This window comes from Sinohyriopsis cumingii, unplaced genomic scaffold (assembly GCF_028554795.1).
Source record: "Sinohyriopsis cumingii isolate HCF-2022 unplaced genomic scaffold, ASM2855479v2 utg001621l, whole genome shotgun sequence".
Classification (NCBI taxonomy): Eukaryota; Metazoa; Mollusca; class Bivalvia; order Unionida; family Unionidae; genus Sinohyriopsis; species Sinohyriopsis cumingii.
In genome coordinates this window covers 1,139,089-1,164,586 of record NW_028316027.1, presented here as the reverse complement: position 1 = coordinate 1,164,586, position 25,498 = coordinate 1,139,089, and the positions used below count along the sequence as shown (strand labels likewise).

The 25,498-nt window shown below is 35.2% G+C and overlaps 1 protein-coding gene across 1 annotated transcript in view; it reads right to left on the bottom strand.

The window, feature by feature from the left end:
- LOC149771871 (uncharacterized) overlaps positions 1 to 17,053 on the bottom strand; it is a 35,259-nt gene extending 18,206 nt beyond the window's left edge. The window contains exon 1 of the mRNA XM_089948114.1: positions 16,989 to 17,053. Coding sequence (XP_089804240.1) covers positions 16,989 to 17,053 — 65 coding nt within the window. The remainder of the gene's footprint in view (positions 1 to 16,988) is intronic.
- Between the last annotated feature and the right edge of the window lie 8,445 nt (positions 17,054 to 25,498).

Genomic DNA, 25,498 nt, shown 5'->3' with positions numbered 1-25,498 from the left:
TAATTATATTCTCTTAACATTTAGTAGCGAATACTTACTAGATGACGTCACAACCGCGATAAAGCCACTTCCATTCCTCGCATTCATGTTTCGGTATGAACGGGTTGCAAAGATGATTGTGCAGGAGTGGAAAGGCGAGAGATGCCGAACCTGGTTTCCATTCAAAGAACTGTTGATGATGCGTTGAAAACCTAAACTGTTTGTCATAGATGTGTTGTTTTGCATCATATGAATTGTGTCCCCGATATCCTGTGAAAAATATGCCAGACTTAGACAAATCGTAAATTCATCTGATATAAAAACATATAAAGTATAAAGTAGCCCAAAACAGCCAGTACATTTCTTTGCAGAACCTAAATTCAGACTTAAAGAAATTTTGACATGTGATACTTAGATAATAACCATTGATTGTGTCTGCATATTTTTGTTAATTGATATTAATTGTAATCTTCAGGGAATTTCAAAACTACAGATTTATGCAAATGAAGTACAGTAAAGTTTACAATTGCCGATCTGTACGCAAAAGGTTTTATAACAAATCGAAATACATACATTTAAATATGATTGGAATGTTATTCTCACGGTCTTTGGTTAACAAAATGTATCTGATAATCCAAATAGCGTGCATATTGTTATCTTGTCAAAATGAAGTAACACATTTAAAAGAGTCATTGTGATGGTGGATGTAACTGTAAATGAAACTCCAAAATAAAATCTGTTATGAAAAGAAGAGAAGACGTTAAAACAGAGGCAAGTTGATAATGCTGAATCCGAAAGGTACTATCAAATCAACGAGCGATAACACTGCATATATTTCGACACAGATGTCATAGATAATTGAACAGTTAGCTAGCTCTCGTTTATACATACAATATCATAGTAATAACAAATAATTTCCAAACATTCATGCACACAGAATGCGTGTCCAGGAACACATTACGCCTACATTGGGAATGCAGTTGTTTTGGGAAATCTAATTTTGCAATAAAGGTTTATTAAGAAAGAATGGATCAATAAATGCATTTTCGTCTATCTCTTTGTACGTACAAGGGATATATGGATGAAATAGATGTCAGGATAGATGTACTTATCTATCTCTACAGTCCACGTCATACGATGATATCGGTTGTAAGTGAAGGGATAACCATAACTTGCGAAAATTGTATGACCGTCAATCTGGGAAACTATCCGCTTTTCTAAACTGTTCACAACTGCAATTGAAAAGAAACAATTCCTTAGAGCCACTTAGTTCTTACTAGGTATTCGATTTTTATTTCGAATATTGTTTAGAAAGATTAGGCTATTTCAATTTTTCTTTCCATGAATGTAGCACTTTTTCCTAAAGTTATTCTGATGTAAAAAAAGAGATAAGATTCGGAAACTTGTAAATTTCTTTGCCTCGTAGCAAAAAGGTATTACTGTGATCAGTGGATCCTGCATGAGGATGCTTGATGAAAGAGCGAAAGTGCAAACTAAGAATGAATATTATCATCCAGATTGGAGACTTTTCAATTCGTTCCCAGTGAGGTTTGTACCCCGGTCTGTGGGTATGTCAAACATAATTTACCTTCACCCACTAGCCTTCATCAAATAAAAAGAAAAAGTCTTTGCCAATTTTACCATGAGGCATATATTTTCTATTTTGTCTTTGCTATTACTGATACATATGCACAAATTAATTCTAATTTAACAATATTTCCAAGTGGAAGTTAAAGTAATAGAGCAAAAACATGAATTTAAATATAAATTTCACTACAAAGAAAATAGTCATGATCGCCTTAGAAATTGACAAATCTGTTCTCATTGGTATTGGATTTGCAAATATGTTGAAAGCAGAGTATCCCCTAAAGTTACTGGACTCCCAAGAAAGACAACCTCCTCTTAAGGTCACCTCTCGTTAAATGATAAGTGTATAACATCAATAGCTTCCCCTTCAATGGAGAATACCCCTTTTATTAAGCTTGCTGTTATTGCAAACATGTAGCGTTATAACAAGGAGACCCGTGTACTACCGTCGGCACATATCCGTAGTCTGTAGTCTTGCTTCTGTATCCAAGTCAAGGTAGTCATGTTATCCACTAAAATTATGCATCGCTGTGTCTCATGGGTATATTGAAAAGCAACAGCATTTCTGGTGTCGACTTCCGCAGCACATGCTTCGGAAGTCTTTATGCCCTGAATATAAAGTTGAGACGCCCGCACAAACCCTTCAGCATGGGAAGACCAACCTCTACGGACGCTGTTTGGTTTACACCTGTAATCCACTAAATGTATGAATGAAATATAGATTCAATAAGATAAAACAAATGACTGAAAATACAGCTTTATTTTTATTCTGGAAAGCAAACAAAATAACCATTTGAGCTGGTGGCTTAAAATGAAATTCGGAAGGCACATGATACGTGATGTACTGTCTTGAATATTTATAAACTTTGTTACTACGGTAGAAAATATACAGTTCTAAGGGCATATTTATTTATTGCAGTGGCACATATATAATGTTATTTTCATACTATGAATTTGTCGAAGTATATACTTTTTTCCTAATCCGCCATGAATGCAACCACACAGTTGATATTATTTACTCTGTCACTATCACATATTTTCCCACCAAAAATTTATTTGCAAAACATCCCAAAAATAGTAAGTTTAAACTGCTTCTAAGCACGATTAAAACCCGAACCTATGTAATAGGTACGTTTATTGACTTTTTTAGAAACTTTAAATGCTCCCGCTGTAATATATACCCGCATCGAACCTTCTTTAATAGGTTCTTTGAAAGATTTTCGTCACCTTTATCCAGCATGCAAAAGACACTATTACAAAATGTATATGAAGAAGAAAAAACTGACCAGTTCCAGACAATATCAGATTACATGTTTGTATATTATTAGTTGTTACTTTAGCATTGTTTGTCTTATTTTGCGATGCTATCAAACCTCAGAGTACCCATCAAATATCTGTAACATGACAGTACTTCTATAATATCCTGGATGAGTAGATATCAGTTGTTATTTATGTTTTATTTTACTTTGCCTAAATAAAATGGGTTACGTACATGCTCGTGAGAATTAAGATATAGTGTGCTTCAAAATGAATACAATATACGATGCTATTTTTCGCTGTCACCTTGATCACATTTGTGGACATATTTATGTTAAATCAGAAGCAGCTGGGTTTTGTTTTACAAACGATGAACCAAACTATAGTTGAGCAAAAGGAGGATAGCTTGAAATCAAAATGAAAAACATATCATGCTTCTATAGATAAAAAGGAGGAAAAAACAACGTGATTGTACTCAACAAGATGTTCCTTATTGTTATCGACTCTGTAATTAACAATGATGAATCATTACCAACACCAAATGTTCAACATGAAAACAAAACGGCAGAGCCTCAACAAAGTCCATCGGCATTGAATGAGAGAAGTGAAGCTTAATTGCCCATGTCACGACAAATTCTAATAATAAGGTCCGTGGAAAGCTAACCAACTGTGCAATAAATAAACACCCATTGCAGGCCCGAAGTGTTGTTAAATTTGTGTATTTTAAAAATATTCCACAGTAAAACAGTTCTAATTGTGAAAGACATTACCGTGATGGCATTTAAAACAAAATGGCAGCTTTTTCAATATGTGTAGATTGTGTATTTTACATAGTGCAACCTCTATGGAAACCATTCAACTATACAAATATTGCGCTATTTAAATGCCCGTCAGTTAGCCGTTATCCGATCCAAATTATCAAATCTCATTTCCTCAGTGTCTTCTAGGTTTTACTTTCTGATAATTGTATGACTGGTCTAGTATATTTTTTTTTCATTTAATATAACACTGGTGCATCACTGAGGTCTTTATGTCGATTTAGTTTACATGTACGTTGGTTTGACATGGAGAACAAATACGTCATTGTGTTTGGGTTTGTACAATACTGCAGAAAGAATGAAACTCTATACATGTTATGAGTACAAATTTAATATGAACATGATGAAGAAACTAATTTGCATTATGTCATAAACTATTGTGTCTGTTATGAGTGGGTGTTAACTATAAACAATTTTTCATTATGATGAAGTGTCCCAATATGTATGTCTTATAAGCCTATTAAGCCCTTCATATTAAAAGGACAAAGTTAGCTTGATGACAATAACTTTTTATCGAGCAAAAAGTTGACAATTTTATCCCACTGTTCTGTAACAAAACTGATGTCCCTAGAAAAGAAGAACCATACCAGTGGACAGCCTAATTTTTTTTGTTTTGATGTTTGTCGAACAATGCAGAAAATTATATAGGTAAGGCAACTTTATATATATATTACTTCTCAATAATATATTTAGGGAATATTACATTTAAAGAACATCTTAAGTTTTCTGTAAGAATCAAAGAGTTTGCGACATTAAAATTAAAATTTGTGTAATCGAAAACATCCTATACATTTTCGACCATTAGCTTCTCTAAAATTATTTTTCAAAATTTTTGATTTAAAGTAACATCCATTCCATATCCTTAACCGAATGTGGTAACATGAATGAGGTGCAACGATTGCACTGGAAGAAAAGTGTATCTTCTCTTATCTATATCCCTATTTTTCACCTGATTTCCTGCAGCCAATGATCTCCAAACGCAGGCAAGGTTTGTCCCATGCACTCACTAAGTCGATTTTCACATACCGTGAAGCGAATGGTCTAGGAAATAATATAGTACTTGTAAAGCCGTAGTCAGCCAACGAAAATATCTGAAATATATTTAAGAGTTTACATTAAATAATTTGATACTAAATAACTTTCATGTTTCAAACACTCTTTGTACTTGCTCAAACAGATATTTGTTTTGCTTTTGCTTATCCTTAAATATGATATGCTAAATTGTTCAGCTAAACTGTAGCATTACCTATATATATATATATATATATATATATATATATATATATATATATATATATATATATATATATTTGAGAGAGAGAGAGAGAGAGAGAAACATATATAAATATTGCTAGTGGAGCACGTGCAAGCAGTTTGAAATTTCGCTTGTTGAAACGAAAGGTCGATTATCCGAATATAAGTCAAAGAATATAAACATAAAGAAGAACCAGTTAAAAACCAGTCTTCAAATGAGTATGGCAAATATATCTTTTGGTTTGGTGTATGGCTAGCTAAACTGCATTGCATTGATGGTAGATTGGGTAATCTACATAGGCAAAATGTAAGGACTTACTGTAATGAAAACGTAATTGTGAATGTGTGAGGATGTGCGTATCGTTGGAGGATGTGCGTATGCAATTTAATTAGCATTTATGTACTATTGAATGTTCACGTATATAAACCTTTTGTTGACTGCAAGCATCAAACATTATTATTATTATTATTATTATTATTATTATTATATCGTCGTAGAAGTAATTTTACCTTAGGATCAGTATCATTGTCGTCTTTGTATTTCAGAAGCACTTCTAAATGATTTCCATACGACACGACAAACTTCGTAACACCAGCCTTATTTGATGTATTCCCACATTGTCCCACTCCATCGATAAATAAAAGCCGGTTTTTAACCCGCAGTCCTTCTACAATCGTCTCAATTAATAGGTCGACCTTTAAAAAGCGTTAACCATACAACAGTATTATAGCACTTATATTTTCAATGATTATGGTATCGTGATCAGACCCAGTTTACTTAGATACGTGGGATTGTTTATACGTCAAATGCACGGTTTGCTTGTGTATCGGTTTTTCCTTCACCCCCCCCCCCCCCCAATTTTCGCAAGATGTGGCATGTCATTTTTGTACAAAGTAACTGGCAATTTACGAATAAGGATCATGCACAGTTGGTGTGTTGAAATGTTTTTCGTGGTACTAAGTAAAGGCTGTAGACCCTGTCATTCATCTCTTTATCCCTAATCCTGAAAATGTTTTCACACACTAAACCATGCATTATCGCTTTACAATACTAAGTGAGCTAATGAAACACTCTAAGTTACAAAATACTATAGTGTTTCAAAATGCACAATGAAGATATTTCATTGTAACTTATACAAAAATCGTTATATGCACTATTACACAAATACTTCACGTCTTTTAAACACTGATCTTTGGGAAATTAATCAATACTAGAACACCTTTGTAAAACTGTCAGCAATCATCAGTTAGTTTCATTTGAATGTTATGATTTAACCATTCCTTAAAATCAGTTGTGGTCACGACTAAGAAAAAAAAGGAAAATCTTTTGCTCTCGATCATACCACACACACACACACACACACATATATGCTCAGGAAAATAGCCCAGATAATTTAGAGTCAGTACCCATATTGTTTGACTCACATGATTAACATGGCATATATTTTGTGTACTTTTGTGTTGACATATTATAATATAAACTTTTAATATGCCTATTGTTGCAAAGTATTAGCATGTACAAACGATATGAACAATCTTCTGATAATGCTTCGTTAATCTGTCCGATGAAATTCATTATCCATGACAGATTAAATTGTTTTCAGATCATTTACTTTTAACATCTTTGAACTATATATTTAAAACTACATCTAACAGCTGTAATGGAAATAAACGCTAATAAAACATATATATTATTCAATATTTAATCAGGTCGCATTTTATGCGATGCTACTGTGTGGTTAGTTGTTCTTTTAATCAAGTTTTTAAATTTTATTATATGCAATTAGTAATGTAAATTTGTATCATGGAGATAACCTTTTCCAGAATCAAATTCATTGTGTACCTGACAAAAATCATTGATTTTTTCTAATTCTGTAGACGACTAATACATAGCTAATATTTTCCAAGAGGTTGGGTTAAATATTACAATCATTATCTTTGTCCGAGTCAAGAACATTATGTATATCATCTTCTTTAGTATAATTTTAGTAAAGGATTTTCTAATAATAACCAGGATTCTTCTTGAAAAAATGAACTTTTGTCCGAGATACTGAATATTCTTTTGAGTCTTAGATTTACATAAAAATCTTGTTTTTTGGAAAATTAATTATTCATGCTTTTGGATCTGAGTATAATCATTTGTAGTATTGCTGTGTCCAGTATTTCATTTTGCTGGAATGTATTTATTCAAATTATTTAATTCAAGATATTCTTCTCTGGAAATTCAAAGTGTCAGAAATAACATTCTTGGAAATAGAGACTTGGATTTATAGTGAACTGCAAAAAACGATATGTGCTTTAATTTATTTTTGTAATCCAACTGTTGTTATAACACCACGACTCAAGCCACCACAGGTTCATCAACACTTCTAGCGTTGAATTTATTTTGGAAAACCACAAAAATTTGTTCAGAACTTAATAGATTACGACTTGTGTTCGTAATTATAGGATTATTTTAGATTTAATTCGCAATAGCATAAGTTATTTTTCGGTTTACACTTTGTGTTCTATGGAAATAAATTATTAGCTGAATTTTACAAAGCTTGTTGTTTCTCACTTTTTTATATTACCTATTTAAGAGCAAAGACTAGTAATATATGCTATTAAAGTGACGTTGAATGACCTGCACAAATGGATTTGGGTCTACAGGCAACGCACACCACCCGATGTCATTCAGCCCTATACGTCTGAGTGAATAATAGCTATCCTCAGAAGATGAGTTCAGCCCTAAGGCACGAGCGTTACCGTCTGTCAATCCAAGGTACTGATTGCAGCGATCTATCCAAGTATACAAAAGAAAAGTGAACTTAAAAATGTATATAAATTTATTTGGACATGAAATGTACAAACTACTAAATCAAGCTCCCTTTCATCATGAAGAAATTATATATATATATATATATATATATATATATATATATATATATGTGTGTGTGTGTGTGTGTGTGTGTGTGAGTTTTTCAATTTTCGTATGTGCCTGTGTGCAAGAAGTTTAATAATATTGCTATATTAGGAAAGTACATACCAGACTGGGCAGCCACTGGAGCTGATAATATAAAATTAATTCCAAAATTATATGAGGCAGTTTATCATGACTTTCAACCCCTCCTATAATCTTACAATTTCTACAAGTCGTCCCAAAACAACCCATAGCAAAGAAAATCCAGGCAAAAAGTTTTGCGTAAATTTGCCACATTCTATAAATCATTTTAATAATATACTAAACATTATACAACGTACAAATATATATTGACTTCACGTGTGCATAGACACAAAGGTTTGAACCAGCTTAAACCTCGAAACCGTCACAGGAAGAAATGTCTAATCTTGGCATAGCATAAAAAGGGGAAAATAATGCATTTTAATTAAAATAATTGACTGGAAGTCATCATGCAGGTCAAAGAGAACACGCTTATTAGGACCAACCGTTATGTTAGTAGCAAAATATGCATGTCACAAATTATAAATTTGATGAAAATAAATGACACGAAGTCACCATGTAGGTCGAGAAAAACACGTTGTAAAGGGATCAAACTATATGTTAAAAGAGTATACTGATTATATAAATTATGGATGATAAATATTTAATATTAAGAAACATTTCAAGCGAGTTAAGGACCAATACAATCGTTTTAGATGCTACGAGTCTAAGTTTTAGGTCTGAGCTTTCAATTGGATTCAGAAGAAGAAACATGGATAATTTGACTATTTAGCTAGATCTGATAGACATTATTTGAAGTTTGGAGATTCCAGCCTAATATTTACAGATAGGTCTTGAATACGTGGGTGAAATTCCATCTTGGAAAGAAAGACTTGTACTTGAATATATGTTGCCGGAATTCGTTGGTAAGCTATTTTCAAGGTTATACTTTCTGTAATAACAAGGTTGTAACAGAAATTTTCCTAATCAAACACATAATTTCATACGTTACTAAGCATTTATTTCGTATCGATAATTGTTAAGGTTAGCGAAACAGCTGCATTATAGACTGTTATATACATTTTGAGCTCTGGCTCGTTTACACTCACTTCGCCCTATTTTTCACCACCTAGTCCACTTCACGGGGACTCCAGTATGGACCTTGCTTAGGTAAAATCTTACTTTGATGACATGCTAATTCACTGGTGTGTTTAGTTTAGGATGGCTGATCGCAGATAGGTGTGTCATGTATAGCCTGGGTCTTCAATACAAGCGAAGTATTATCTCTAATACCCTCCTGCTTAATCCTGGTGACGCTCATTGGTCATGAACCTTTCAAGGTCCAAAACGTCAAATATGAACGTTATAATAATCAAACTTTGTTCATCTAAATGCGAAGTTGTTTTGTTTTCTTTTTCAAAATGATAATAAACTTGCAAATAAAAGTTATAGAAGCATCTAGTAATTCACTCAGATTCCAGGAAAATGTCAATGTAAATATGATTTTACAGGTTGATTTCTTCTCCACTCACGAAACGGCGAGAAACTAACCGGTAAATTCGAGACTTGCCTCCTTAGTATTGCTTACATCGTGCGTTTGAAAAGGCTTTTAGATAATATTTGTAGTAAAATAACGATAAAAATTATCCCATGATATGGATATCTTTACTACGTGGATCGAAAATATAGAATTATATTTTATATGACGTTCCAGGCACTATTCCAGGCAAATTAATACCAGCTTCTCCACTAGTATATTCATACTGCAACAAATGGAAGCGACATAATTCCGTCACATGGTACTGACACAGTTATTTGATAATATCATGTTTTTTTCAACAGACAAATTCCTTAGAGGGAATCTAATTTGCAACCAATAAGACTAGCAAATCCAGGACTGCAATAAAAAACTAAATGCAAATTTATATGGGACTTTGGTAACGGTGTAATTGTAATACGTTTTCTCATGTTTCGAGTTACCAGAATGCATGTTTGATATTATCTATGACAAGAAGAGCGGTGTATGTTTAATTGAATTACTAATAGGACTTTGGATACTGCTATGAAAAAATCTTATTTTTATCTCAAAGTGTTATTGTTTAACATCAGGTCATTTTGAAGATGCTAAACTTCATTTTTAGTCTGAAATGATAGATTAAGATGATAGTTACATATATGAGAGGGAATGATGGCTTCCATTTGTACGATGTCATTAGAATATGAGCTGTGATGCAAAGAAAGGCAGGAGTTGATAGATTGCAAAATTATAACATTTACGAACACTATGAAATAGTCATGTCGAAAAAGTGAAAAATGCGATGGACATCATAATTTAATTGTTATGGTAATAGGCACTGTAAAGACATGTCTAGAATTATTGCCTTCAAGAAAAAGTGATATTGCTTGACCAGTACACGGAATGTCATGAAGGGAAGCTAAATTAACAAAATACAAAAGTCATCACAAAGGAGTGAACTCGAATACCGCTCTCGACAAAGACAGTTATGAGATATGAGACTCTTTTGAAGTGTAATGCCAATTTCTCAAGCTCATATTTAAGGGAAAACAAACTCAAAGATAAAGCAAAAATAATTATCGATGACACGATCTTTGAAAAATAACTGTGACCAACATAAGTATAAACGAAGATCTTATTCTAGGCTAATATATTCCGGCAATGCTTTGCCTAGTGGTTATAAAAAACATCTTGTTCATTGGACATTTCATAACTGTTATACCTTCAACCTTTACATGTTTTCTGCTTTGGAAACGATTTATTTGCTTCTAAATGGCTTTAAATATCTAAACCTTCAATTCCTAAACGCCGAATCAAATTTCGATCCCATATTTCACGTTTACTCTAAAAAGACCAATAGAAATTCCCGACACATAAATTAACTTTTCAATTACGGTTAGAATGTGCTGTAGTAGGTTTATCTGTAAGTTGAAGATCCAATAAATATCATATGGACAACGCGAGATTAAAGCTGGCTCCTGATTATCACAATGAGTGTTTTGTATGTCGTTTTATAACACATTGTATCTAGTATTATAGATATAACATGACCACATGCATGAGAACAGTATATTGGAATCGATACAGACATCATCGTTACTTTTCTAATCTTTTACGGCACTCAACGGCATCTGAAATTCTAGGAAATGTACATGTAATCCAAATATATTATGAAAATTATCGATTGATTCACAACGTCATTTATGTTGAAGACTCCTTTTTCAATCCATGTTTCGTTCATTACACCAGAATGTCCAGTAATGATATTATGATTCATCTAAATTTGTATTTGAAAGAATTCTTTTTTGTTTTCAAAGAGGAAACTTATTAAAACATCTATTCTACAAAGGAATAAGTATCACTGCTTAATATTGAGCAAGTAAGATGTCTTGGGTTTTTTTGTTCATTTGTGCTGGAAAGTAATCATTCTTCCGGTCCAGGCTATCGTAATATAATCAACATTCCTAGTGAAATCAACCATTTTATGTCAACCCTCGTGAAACTATTTAATAATTAGTATTCTGTATTGTGCATATTGCCCCACCACAAAAAAAAATTTAAAAAAGAGAATCTGGTTCTTGGAAATCTCATTAGTATATGAGTAAGTTTTGATAAAGCCAAACCTTTAAACAACTGTAATTTTACCAAATGGGATTAGTAAACTTTGTTACCCATGGAGGGGTACTTTTGTTATTTCCCTTGCATTGCTATTATAGTTTAATGTAACCATATGTTTTATCTATGCAGATGCCTAAGTAAACAAACTGACATAAATCCCATTCTAAATGGTACCCCGAACAGCATTTAGTTTTACTAACTGTTCTACTTCAATTCCAAACTTCCTGTCTGTATTTAAATTTAAAGTATGACCTGAATGTTTTGTATCATTTATTAATAAGCTCTAATGCTCATTTAATGAGCTTTTCGGAGCCATAAAGAGTGCAACTAGTGTCATCTGCATACTGTGAGATAAGAAGATGGTTTAGTTGCATTCCATTATTATTTGGAATTTTCCTGATCACGTGGGTCAATTTCTCAACACACGTAAGGAAAATATATGGGAAAATAATTGTTAGAGGTTTTAAACCTTTGTGGAAAAAATCCAATAATTTAATCACTGAGAAGGCTTCTACTGTTATACATGAAACGTATTTCCATTCGTCACCACTCAAGTTAACTTCTAGCAGACGTAATCTCTGATTGACCATTTTTCCAGTTTACTTAATCTATCAATACATAAATACATATATGGAGGGATAGAGAGAGAGAGAGAGGGAGGGTGTTCACAAGTTCGCACAGGTGGATGATAGGTAAGATAATTAACCGTCTCAAAGGTTGTAGTCTTATCACCATGAGACCGGAAGGCAGTACTAACGTGAAACTTGTAATGTCATCATAGCGCCATTCTCTCGCGACTCTCGGTACGAGTGATATGGAAAAATGGGAACAGGTCTAGAAATGACTGAACGTAAAATACAGTATATATGGATTTGGCTGGCCAGTATTAACATATACTGAAAGTAATATTTAAGTATATACATCTTTTGAGAGTTTATCCTATTAGTAAATGACAAAAATAGAGACAATGTTTTATTGATGGAATTTCAATCATTTTACAGACCTGAGCTAGGAAAACTCATTACTGAATTTAGAATTATAATTTATTGAATTTATAATATGGCTTTTGCACAGGTTTACAACGGGAGACGATATAGTACTCTGAGTACTACAGAGAAAAATAACACTAGAGTTTTTACCACATATCGATGTAAAAATAAATTTACGATCATTGCAAACGTATGTTTATATTTGTGGATAACAGGCAAATCAATACAGTATGTATACCTGATAGTATCGTTCAGTGGGATATTAAACATGCTTTTAGATATGGCACTGTTTGACGTGAATGAGAAGGGGTGTAGAGTGTGCTGATTTGACCATGCTCGGTGGACCGATTTGCACATTGGCATATTTCCTAATTTTGTATTTAAACATTATCATTCAAATAGGTCTTTACCAGCATGCTTAATGGTGATGACCTCTCATGATTTTGTGGCCACCAATTTTGTTATATGAAGGTTTTTGAACTTCATATTTTGTATTTAATTGGCTTATGCCTCTATTATTTTACTTTTAACTTAAATCTGGTATGGCGGATTGTTTCATAATATTTTAAGTTAAACCTCCTTTTATGTAGTAATACAGACACAAATAGATTGTCACCTTTACCGTTACCTCAATTATTGCATAATATGATAAGGCTGATAATATATCTGAATCTCAAAATAGATGTATATAAAAAGGCAGCTCGTCCAGATTTAGTTTAATATTTGTTCTGATTTTCTGAACTGAAGCTCAAATACTTTAATGTTACCAGAAATGCACCACTGCTCAGTTCGGTGTAGACATTATGTGCAATGTTTACTTAAGCGTTCTACTACAATGTTAAGAATGTCTGGTAAATCATAGGTAGATATAGGACTCATGGTGCTAATGATGTGGAAGAATGAAACCAATCTATAAATTGGTGAACATAAACTACAGTATACATTAGTTTGGGTGGAATCGATTGATTGAAAATGAATGCAATTGAGAAACACGTTACTGAAATTAGCAGCTGATTCTATGGTGCGGATTTGAAACACACGTAGATCCTGAAACGGCCGCGGTTCAGATGGTTTTCTCTACACAGAAGCTGTCAGTAAGGATATTTCTATACTGATAAATATAGGTTTGATTCTGAGCCTTCAAAACTTTAAAGTTACTAAATATTTATTATCATGGTGTTTGCAAAGACTTACTATGGGATCTTTATTAATAATGTGTCCTTCACGATGGAGGCCGTATTGTTAATACTTACTGTGAGCATATAGCCACATTTGTCAGCAAAATCATTCTCCATTTATCCATCTGGCACTATTTACTTCTATCCATTACCTTTGCAAATCCCCACGCAATTATTATATGTTCTCGGTAACCCAGATCCACAGGCAACCATACCTCTGGGACAGTGATAATGTGATCGTATCCCAAATTCGGTAATCACAGTAATATCGTCCTCTAGTTCGAATGCATATACAACGTGTGATTTCACTATTAAAATGTCCCTCTGATTTCAGTTTGTTTTTAATTGGTATTTAACACAATACCATGGACTCCAGAAGAAAGGCTACATATCAATCACATGGGCATCATACGAACATGGATCTGTTTAGGAGAAAATTGAGTCACGGAGAGATGGGCAGGCACAAATATATACATAATGACAATGGACATTCTCTGTCATCCCCCCCCCCCGTCAAGGTTACGACTCAATCAACTAGCAGATATAATCCTTCTGGAAGCAGAAGTATCATTCCCGCAGACACAATCCTCCAGCAGATACATTTTTATGTTTACCTAATCCTCCAGCAAATACATTTTTATGTTTACCTAATTCCATATATATGTATATATCCACATACGGGGTCTACACCCATATAGCTAACATGGAAGCACGAAGAGAACAGGAAAAAGAGAGATACAGAAAGGCATACCTCAGGTGGTTGGAAAATGTCGGAATATTTACCTGTCAACATACGTGTAGACCCTTGGACTTGATTTTCTGTCGATTCCTCATAAAAGTTTTCAGTCGTGATGTCTATAAATATACACAGATGACGTATCTACATCAAACCGTCAATTAGAAATAAGCGGTATTCAATAATAAAATCTATACATAATCAATGTGTCTTGACTTGAAACAAGATTAAGGTGTTCGTCATTGATTGCATCCGGTTAGTCCGTCACTCATAGATACGGGTTTACATACAAGAAAATTTATTTTCACAAGAAATAGCTCCCTTCTTCCTTTTTTGTTGGCCTGACTATACGAAGGTACGAAGCACGTGAACCAGTGTTTTACATTTTATTAGTTAATGTGGTGTGAAAGTGCTATCGGCATTCTAAAATGTCACATGGGAACTCAGATGAAACTTTCCACTTATCGAGAATGTCGATTTGCTCAGAACTGTCAACACCTAATTTAAATATACTATCGCAATACTTGCAGCGACTGACATTCGTCGCCTAGGTTTAAAAATGTTATGCTTTGTTACTCCCTATAAGAAAAGAATGCTTCTGTTACGATTCTATGGTGACAAACTTAAGTAACAGAAAAGAAGCAAAACCAAGTTCATAGATCTTAACAAACAATTATATTTCAAAATTATACATTAACAATGTGAGAAGAACTTATAGTATTGTAAAGTAAATCCAAACTAGTCCTTATAAAGGTCTATTAAGGTCCTAAATGAATGAAAAGTTCCTTATAAATTTTTATTCCGGAAATGTACTGGTCGTCCAAGAACCGTGACGTTGTCAAGACGGCGCTTTCCAGAACTTCTTGGAATAATTTTCAACAGTTCCAGAATAATACTATAGTCCAGATAACGAGTAGTTTCTATTTCAACTGAACAGTCCAAACAAATGTTTTTTTCCTCTAGAAAAATATCTAAGTACAACATTAAAAAACACATTTGTAGAATTACAACAGGAACACAATAAGCATGACTGATTCAAAAAATCGTAGCGAATCTTATTGCTTAATTTTCTCCTTATATTGACCGTATAGTGCGACTGTACTTCGCAATAGGCTCCACGTAACAGCATACACTATTAATTTTACGTCGAATACAGCATATTCACGTGACCCCGCGCAACCAATTTGAAGCTACATAATTATTCTGAAAACTTAGAATCCCTTCAGTCACTGAAAAACTACGCCATAGGCGCCATTTTGAGTTTTCCTATAACACGTGCGTAAACGTCTTTTTAAAGATGCAGTGAAATTTGCTTGCTTAACAAAGCCAGGTTATGTACAAAATTTATAACAAACGATATCCGGCGCAGTTTTCAACTATGAATAAAATTTACGAAAATTAAATAAAATCACTTACCAGAAGATACAAAAAGTATAAAACACCTCCCATCATATGGAAAAGAAAGATTTATGCAATAACGATTTCTTTTTCCATATTAATCAAAAACACGCATAAGACAATTTCAATGGAAGACGTCTAATGAGCATAGAAAATACATACAAAATAAAGCAATAGAAAAACCTTATACACGTGAAAGTGCATTCGCAATTAAATTTTCTTTTCTCTTGATATACCGAATATCGATGTTGCATTTTTGCAAGATCAAACTCGATCTAAACAACCTCTGGTTTTTGATTTTCATTTTGCTGATGAAAGTAGGCTGGTTGTGATCACTGAATGGAATAACTGGTGTAGGAACAGAATTAATGTACATGTTATAAAGCCAAACTAAGAGCCAAACACTCCTTTTCGATAGTGAAATAATTGTTCTGGTGCTTATATGAGAAATAGCACACTGGATGATCCACGCCATCCATATCTTCCTGAATTAATACGCCACCAACCACTCATTACTTGAATCAATAGATGATAGGTTAAATTTTGGAGCTGAAGGACCCGTTTCACTCCGAAGTATGGCCTTTAATTTATCGAACGCCTCCTGAGATTTGTCAGGCCAATATAACTTGGTATTCTTACTTAATAAATTAGTCAAGGGCTCAGCAGTTATGGAAACATCTGAGCACACTTTACGATAATATCCAGACATACCCATACATTTCAGCAGTTGCTTTTTATTGATCAGCAAAGGGAATGAAGGTTGCAATGCATTCCAAGGTTGGAAATACTAATCCTTACAAACAACACATTCCATTCTGATGAGTTTTTATTATATTCAGCATGTCGACATAGGGTCATGTTTACGTTACTCCTGTTGACTAATGTTCATGATTTCTTGTCGGCAGAAAGTCAGTTTTGTCAGCGTATCGTTCCTCAATATTTATTCTATGGAAGTTTGTAACATTGTAATTTCCATTTCCCCCATACCGTCTGACTATGTTAATCGTATGGACGTGTATATCGCATTCCGTTTGTCGCCACAACATCCCATTGTTTTCCCATGGGGACATATCATCACAAAATGTTGTACTTCCGGACAAAATGTTGATTCCCCATGTCAACATTAGATCATACTTTCCAGATGGCAGTCCTAATGTTAATCCATCGTTGTGAACACAAAGCCACACTTGTCAGAATGTACTCCAGTATAGCCATCTGATATTAGTTCTGTACATTACCTTGGCAAAATTATCTCACATTTTCTATTGAATGATCTGTCTGACCCAGTTCCACATGCCACCATACTCATAAGTCTCTATGAGTATGTATTGTCCTCTTCTATATATATATATACATATATATATATATATATATATATATATATATATATATATATATATATATATATATATATAGAGTCTTCTCATATATATATATATATATATATATATATATATATATATATAGTCTGCTCTCACGATCGAACTGCTACTTTGTATAATTGACCTTTGACATCGTACGAGGAAACCCCCTGCGGGTCCGGGGTTGTAGAATTGGTCCGACGTGCCTCGCTACGTGTCGTAAAAGGCGACTAAGTAGAGGCAACCTGTTTGCCGTGGGTTGCGTCCCGTGTCGGGGGAGGAAAGGATCCTGGTAGTTGAGTAGAGGCTTTCCCTGCAATACACTACTTTGGCCTCTACTTCTCTTAGACGGGTGGTCGGGATGGGCCCGGTTCCGACAAATTGGCTGGTCACGCCGAGCCCTAGGAAGTCTTTATTTATTCTCTCACCTCCTTTATCTTTCTCCTTGTATCTCTCTTGATACCACCATTGCCCCTATATTCTATTTCTTTATCTTTCCCTTTTCCAAGTCTTAGAAGACTTTCTAGAAGGCGGTGGCTTAACGGGTCAATCGGGGGGTAATTTTACCGACCTTAGAAATTGGCGACTTCAGGGTCAATCAAAGGTAATTTTATCAACTGAGTATGGCATCTGTGTATCCCTGACACTTGAAAAGTGTTCCCTTGTTGGGCTCCTTGGTGGGTGGGGAGCACGGGTGCTGAAATTTTATTCAAGCCATCATGGATAATTCCAAAAAAAACCCAACACAAACGTACTAAAACAGGATCAGAGTCGGATGATGAGCCATGTAGTGTGGAATCCTTTCCTCACTTCATGGTCATCCAATCGAAAGACGAGGCTAAACCACTTGCTGCACTATCGCCATTTATAGTCGAAAAGACTATACTTGGATTAGTCGGCAAGCCGAAAAGTGTAAAAAAGCTAAAATCAGGCGGCCTACTTGTAGAGTGTGAGCGCAAAGCGCACACTGAAAATATCCTAAAAATTAAGACCTTTCACGATATTTCAGTAAGCTGTTTCGCCCACTCTACACTTAACACATCAAAAGGCGTCATTCGTTGCCGTGACCTAGCAGGAGCCACCGACAAAGAAATCGTCGAGGGTATGAAAAATGAAGGTGTCACTGCAGTCCGCAGAATTCGTATCAAACGAAACAACAATCTGAAGGACACCAACACCATTATACTCACCTTTAATAAGCCAACAGTACCTAAAGTGGTCAAGGTTGGATTCCTAGAAGTTAAGGTTCTGGTATACATACCAAATCCCCTCCGATGTTACAAATGTCAAAAATACGGTCATCATGAAGACAGATGCTATAGAAGTCAAATTTGCGGCCGATGCGGTGACCCCTCCCATCGGGAATCAGAGTGCAAAGCCACTCCGCATTGCGTCAACTGCGGCAAAGAACACGATGCTAGTTCAAAGGAATGCGACACATGGAAACAGGAGAAGCAAATCCAGAGGGTTAAATACACGTCCAACATCCCCTATCCAGAGGCCAGGAAGCTTGTTCAAGCTAGAGCACTCCCCGGGCCATCCTTCTCAACTGTAGTGAAGAGCAGCCAAAAAGCAATGAAAGACGCTCAAACTCAAACAAACCCACCTGAATCCCATTCCGACTCGAACATCCCGCACTACAAACCCCAGAAAAACTCAACATCGACACAAACAACACTCAACAATACTCCACCACCAAGATCACCAAATAGCAAGAAAAAGTCACAAACAAATAGGCAGCAAAAGGGGTCTGATGACCCCATAAAGCTGCACAATAGCTTTGGAGACTTGGAGGACATGGATGCAGAAGAATCTTCTCCATGTACTCAAGGTAGCTCCAGACCTAACAACAAAAAATACACCCCTGTACTTCCTCCAGATAAATAACCAAACAGATTGCCTCCGCGAAAGGTCTAACCTAGCTCCAGAATCTTCAATATAAAGTTGTAATGAAGAACACCATCATACAATGGAACTGTAGAGGACTTAAAACCAACTACCATGATATTCTTCTGCTTTTAAATGAACATGATCCTGCAGTACTATGTCTTCAGGAAACATTTTTGAAAAATACAGATAACATCACGCTTAAAAACTACTCCCTGTTTAACAACTACTCTCAAAATGTTGACAGGGCCTCAGGAGGAGTCTCTGTTATTGTGAACAACAGAGCCCCTCATAGCGTCATACCTTTAAACACAAATTTACAAGTCATTGCTGTAAGCGTCACTCTACATCGAGTGATTACATTCTGCTCTATTTACTTACCACCAAACACTAACCTAGTACCAAACGAATTAGACGACCTTGTTCAACAGCTTCCCGCGCCGTTTATTTTACTCGGGGATTTTAATGCCCATAACATTTTACGGAGATCGAATCATATAAGTGACAGAGGTCACAAAGTTGAAGACTTTATTTCTAGACACGATCTGTGTCTATATAACACCAAAACACTTACATATTTACACCCAGGCACGGGTACATACACATGCATCGATTTGACAATTTGTTCTCCTTCGCTGCTTTTGGACTATGAATGGAAGGTCGCTGATGACCTTCACAGCAGCGATCACTTCCCAATCTCCCTTGTAAGTCATAACTCTACAATTGATGAAGTAATTCCACAATGGAATTTAAAGAAGGCCGACTGGGCCAAGTTCGAAACACTCTGTAAAACTAGGCTGAATGAGGATACATTTTTCAATGTTAACGATCCCATTCAGCATTTTACATCTGTTTTAACAGACATTGCAGAAGAATCTATCCCCAAGTCCTCAACAAACTGTAAAAGAACCCTAAAACCTTGGCTCACTAAGGAATGTAAGGAAGCCATACGGCAACGTCGAGAAGCCTTGAAAAAATTTAACAATCATCCGACGCCCGAAAATTTAAGTAAATATCGTATCCTTCGGGCCAAAGCTCGCCGCACAATCAAAGAGAGTAAACGAACATCATGGAAGAAATATGTTTCCTCTTTAAACTGTCGTTCCTCTGTTACGAAAGTTTGGGACACTATACGCAAAATAAGCGGAAAGAGAAAACAAAACCCTCTGCGACATCTGACCCTGAACAATAACAAATTTGGTTCAAAACGTGACATTGCAAATATTCTTGCTGACAGTTTCTCAAAAAATTCCTCATCATCTAATTATTCCGAAGCCTTCCGAAAACTTAAAACTCAGAAAGAAAAGTCACGTTTAAAATTCGCATCCAACAACTCGGAAAGTTATAATCAATTGTTCTCACTATCGGAGCTTAGGGAGGCTTTGGATAAGGCCCATGATACTTCCGCTGGGCCTGATGAAATACATTACCAGTTTTTAAAACACCTTCCAGAATCATCTTTAACATCTCTTTTGAAACTCTTCAATGATTTATGGATTACTGGTAATGTACCAAAATTCTGGAAAGAAGCAACTGTAATACCAGTCCCCAAACCCGGTAAAGATAGCGAAGACCCCAACAGCTATCGACCAATTGCACTCACAAGCTGTGTGTGCAAAACAATGGAACGAATGATCAATTCTCGGCTTGTCTGGTATTTGGAAACTAAAAAATTTAATATCTCCTTTCCAAAGTGGCTTTCGATATGGCCGTAGCACCAATGATCATCTGGTTAGACTAGAAACATTCCTTCGCGATGCATTTATTAAGAAAGAACATTTAATAGCAGTTTTCTTTGATTTAGAAAAGGCATATGACACGACATGGAAGTACGGGATACTAAATGACCTGAACGATCTAGGTCTAAAAGGCCGTCTGCCCTCTTTCATATCCAACTTTCTCTCCGACAGAGAATTCAAAGTACTAGTGGGCTCTACCCTCTCAGATCTGCACGAACAAGAGATGGGTGTGCCCCAGGGCAGTATTTTATCTGTGACGCTCTTTAACATCAAAATTAATAGCATCACCAAGTGTTTGACGCCTGGTGTGGATTGCTCGTTATACGTTGATGATTTTCTAATATGTTATCGGTCAAAGCACATGCATACAATTGATAGACAACTGCAGCCAAATATAAACAAAATTCAAAATTGGGCCAATGCAAACGGTTTCAAATTCTCGAAATCAAAAACGTTATGCATGCATTTCTGTCAATTACGAAAACATCACGATGAACCGAACCTCACGCTGGATGGAACACCTATTCCAGTTGTTGAGGAAACCAAATTTTTAGGTATAATCTTTGACAGAAAACTGACCTTTATTCCACACCTAAAGAACTTTAAAGCTAAATGCTTAAAAGCACTTAACCTACTTAAAGTAGTAGCGCACACTGACTGGGGTGCTGATAGAAAAGTCATCCTAAATTTATACAGAACGTTTATTCGCTCCAAACTGGACTATGGTTGCGTTGTGTATGGTTCAGCCAGAAAATCGTATCTTAAAATGCTTGATCCAATTCATCATCAGGGAATAAGACTGGCTATGGGAGCACTTAAAACATCCCCGTGTGAAAGCCTTCTAGCTGAGGCGAATGAACCACCGTTATCGCATCGTAGAGAAATGCTTTCCGCACAGTATGCTCTCAAATTAAAATCAAACCCTCTGAATCCTGCTTTTTCGGCTGTTTCTCAACCCATATACAAAACTTTATACGAAAATAAACCAAACGCCATACCTTCCTTTGGCATTAGAATATCGTCCAGCCTTGACACTACAAATATAGATCTTTCTAAAATTCAGAAAACATCCATCTCTCAAACAGCACCCTGGCTAATTAAACGACCAAAAGTACGTTTTACTCTACACGATGGAAAAAAATCCGAAAGAAACCCTTCTATCTTCCACAACTCTTACCATGAACTCCTCACCGAATTTAAAAACTGCACCAGAATTTACACTGATGGATCAAAGGATGAGGAAAAGGCTGCTGCAGCCTTTGTTTGTGGAAATCACACAACGCAAGTTCGCTTACCAAATGGAGCATCAATTTTTACAGCCGAAATCAGAGCAATAGACCTTGCTCTGCAACATATAGAAAAGAACCGTATTTTAAACTGTATCATCTTCTCCGACTCGCTATCAGTACTCCAGTCTCTACACAATAGAAAACTGGAGAACCCATTATTGAAAAACATACTCGTAAAAAATACCGAGCTGAGTGTTTCCCACAGTATAATATACTGTTGGTTACCTAGCCACATTGGTATTAAAGGTAACGAAAAAGCAGATCGCGCTGCTAAAATGGCCCTTTCTCAAGAACCAACTGATTTTAAAATACCGTATACTGATTTTAAACCTTGTATCAGAAAGTTCTTACGTCAGAAGTGGCAGGCATCATGGAATGATGCTGTAAATAACAAACTTCGTGCAATCAAACCAAATCTAGGAGAATGGACTCCTTCCTACAGAAGCATTCGTAGGGAGGAGGTAGTCATTGCAAGAATCCGAATTGGTCATACTTATATCACCCACACCCACATACTAAAAGGTGAAGACCCACCAGAGTGCGTTTCTTGCAATGAACCATTCACTGTCAAGCACTTTATGATAGAGTGCTTTGACCTACAACCTACGCGCGATCGTTATTACATTGTGCATGACATGAAAGAACTTTTTGATAATATAAACATCACTCGTATTATAGAGTTCTTGAAAGCTGTAAATATTTACTCTAAACTCTGACTTTTATGGTATCACCTTGTGCAGTTTTAAGCAATATATATACCGTCCCATTTTAATACCTATTCATCTTTTTTACATCTCCCGTTGATCGGGAAGCTTTATTTTGCACCGTTACCATCTTACCTTTTTTAATTTCAACCATTTGTTCTTTTATATCGCTGGTCGATATAGGACCTTTTATAATTTTTAAAAGATTATACAAACAACACTTTTTGTTTGGCGCTAAATAGCCTAAAAGTGCTGATGCGCCGTTAAAAAACAAACAATCAATCAATCAATGGTACCAGGAACCCCAAGGCTGAGGCCCCAAAATGGTATCTTTGTGGCGCATGTTTATCACAATGGCAAAATAAGTCCGTCTATATGTTTAGGAGAGGAGTTACGGACATGCAGACATATACAATTATAAACATTTTCACACGAAACATCCCATTTCGTCACAAACAAATGTTATTGACAGACGTAATTCCCCAGTATTAACCATTTTTATGTTTACTTAATTCCCTGCATATCCACATACTGTATTTCCCTACCGTTATATCGATGTAGACATTCATAAATAGGTGGAGGCAGAAAGAATGAGGGAGACGAAAATTAAAAGTAGTGAAAAAATTTAGAAGATTTACCCGTCATGTTGCTTGCAGTCTCTTGGTCATGATTTACTGTTGATTCCTGATAAGAATTTTCGACCGTAAAGCCTATAAATAGACACAGGTAACATCTCTACATCACATCTTCACATATAAATAATTTGCCGTTAATTCTAAAATATCCATCTCCTGTCATGAATCAAATTTTATGTATAGGTCAACGATTGCAGTCATTAACTCATAGATAAGAATATACATACAAGATCCGTTGATCCGTTATATGCGTTATTATCCATAAGTACATTCCTTATTTCTTCCTATTTTCTCGGCTCTTACCTTACATAAGAAGGTGAGGAGTACATAAACAAGTGTCTCACATCTTAATAGTTAATGTAGTGGTAAAGTATCATTTGCATTCTAAAATGTCACGATGGGAGTTCAGATGAAATTTTCCACCTATAGATAATTTCGATTTGCTCAGAACATGCAACATCTAACATAAGTATAAAATCAAAACACTGGCAGCGACTGACAATCATTGCCTAGATTTTAAAATGTGATAATCTGTTTGAAAATGCACACGTGACGTACTCTTGATATAAAAAAAATGCCTTTAACTCGCATTGCTCACAAGAAGGGAAATGATACGAAAATAAGTCTGGTAGCTCTCGCAATGTATTGCTACATTATGACAAGCAGCTTATGAAGGGGTGACCGTTTTAAAGATAAGCAATCGATTATAGCTAATGTTTATAAGAAACACAACGTGTCTTTATTGAGCGAATGAATGTGAGTTGAGATCGCCTTGATTCTTTGATTGCCCAATACATTGTTTGTTCACTATAAATTACCGATAGCTGTATTGAACATAAAGATTATCCATTCAATTACTGCAAAGAATGGTTCAAGGGGACATCCTTTCCTTACAAACTGCAATTCGTATGTTTTTTGTCTCTCCTTTGTTGCAGTTGTATTCAGAACCTTGAAAGTCCTAACTGCCATTTTCCCTGACATAATACGATTGTAATGTATATCAAACAGGATAATGAATATGTATAGAACTTGCTAAGCAGATCAAAGAATCATACACATCCTATGGATAAAATTGCTTGTTTTCCGATAGTGTATGTGCGTCCTGCATTGATATGTGACAAGGCAAAAGTGAAATTGGTTCACGTAACGGGACACTCGGATCGCATCTTAAATATTTCAGCAGGAAACAGGGGCAGATTTTTTGTCAAAGCAGAGTGGAGTCAATTATTCCGCTTTATATTGAAAATGATGTCCTTAAAAATGACGTGGCATTATTACACAAATATAACACTATTATGAAACATACTGTCAAAATGAATGCTATGGTGAAGATATCTACTTTCTAGAGAACGTGTTGTCAAGATTGTTGCACTAGAACTATGAAGTTGCAAATGAATCCGTTCTGGTGACAATGTTGAAAGTTCAAGAGTCAGAACACATGCGGAATGTTTTACATTGTTCAGGCAAATAAATCACAGTGAACTCCAATTACTTATAATTCGTTTTCTATCATCATTTTCAATCAGATACTAAATGTCTTTTCTCATGCATTCCTGTTTCATCGGATACATCTTGTACGGATGCTGTTTCACATGGGTTGATTCTATAATATAAACATCATGCCAAATTTTCTTTGGTCGTGTTGGAACATCAGGAAAAAAAATATCGAATTAATGTAATAGCGATTTTAATTCACTAATGTCCTGTTGTTATAGATGTGTGCATTTCAGGTCCAGATTACTTAATATTTCTAAATTCCGAAGATTGGCCACATTAACGTTATGACAGCCAGATGCTATTCCATCATTTTGTTCCCCATTGAGCGGGATATGTACAAATAAATTGATTGGATAATCAAAGGTGTTATCTCTATCAAAACGCTCATTTGGCATATTTATACGACAATGGTGTTTCTCTTTAACCGTCCCTTAAGTGTTTATGATATACTTTGAGTTATTTACTTTCTTTTCAATTGTATATGGATCATACATTGTAGCCCGAATACGATTTTGATATATAGGTAAGAGACCTAGAGCATTATCCCCAGGCGGAAACATTCTTTCCTGTGCATTTCTGTCATACCATAATTTCATTTGCCAATGCGTATAGTGAACATTTGTTACTACTTCACAA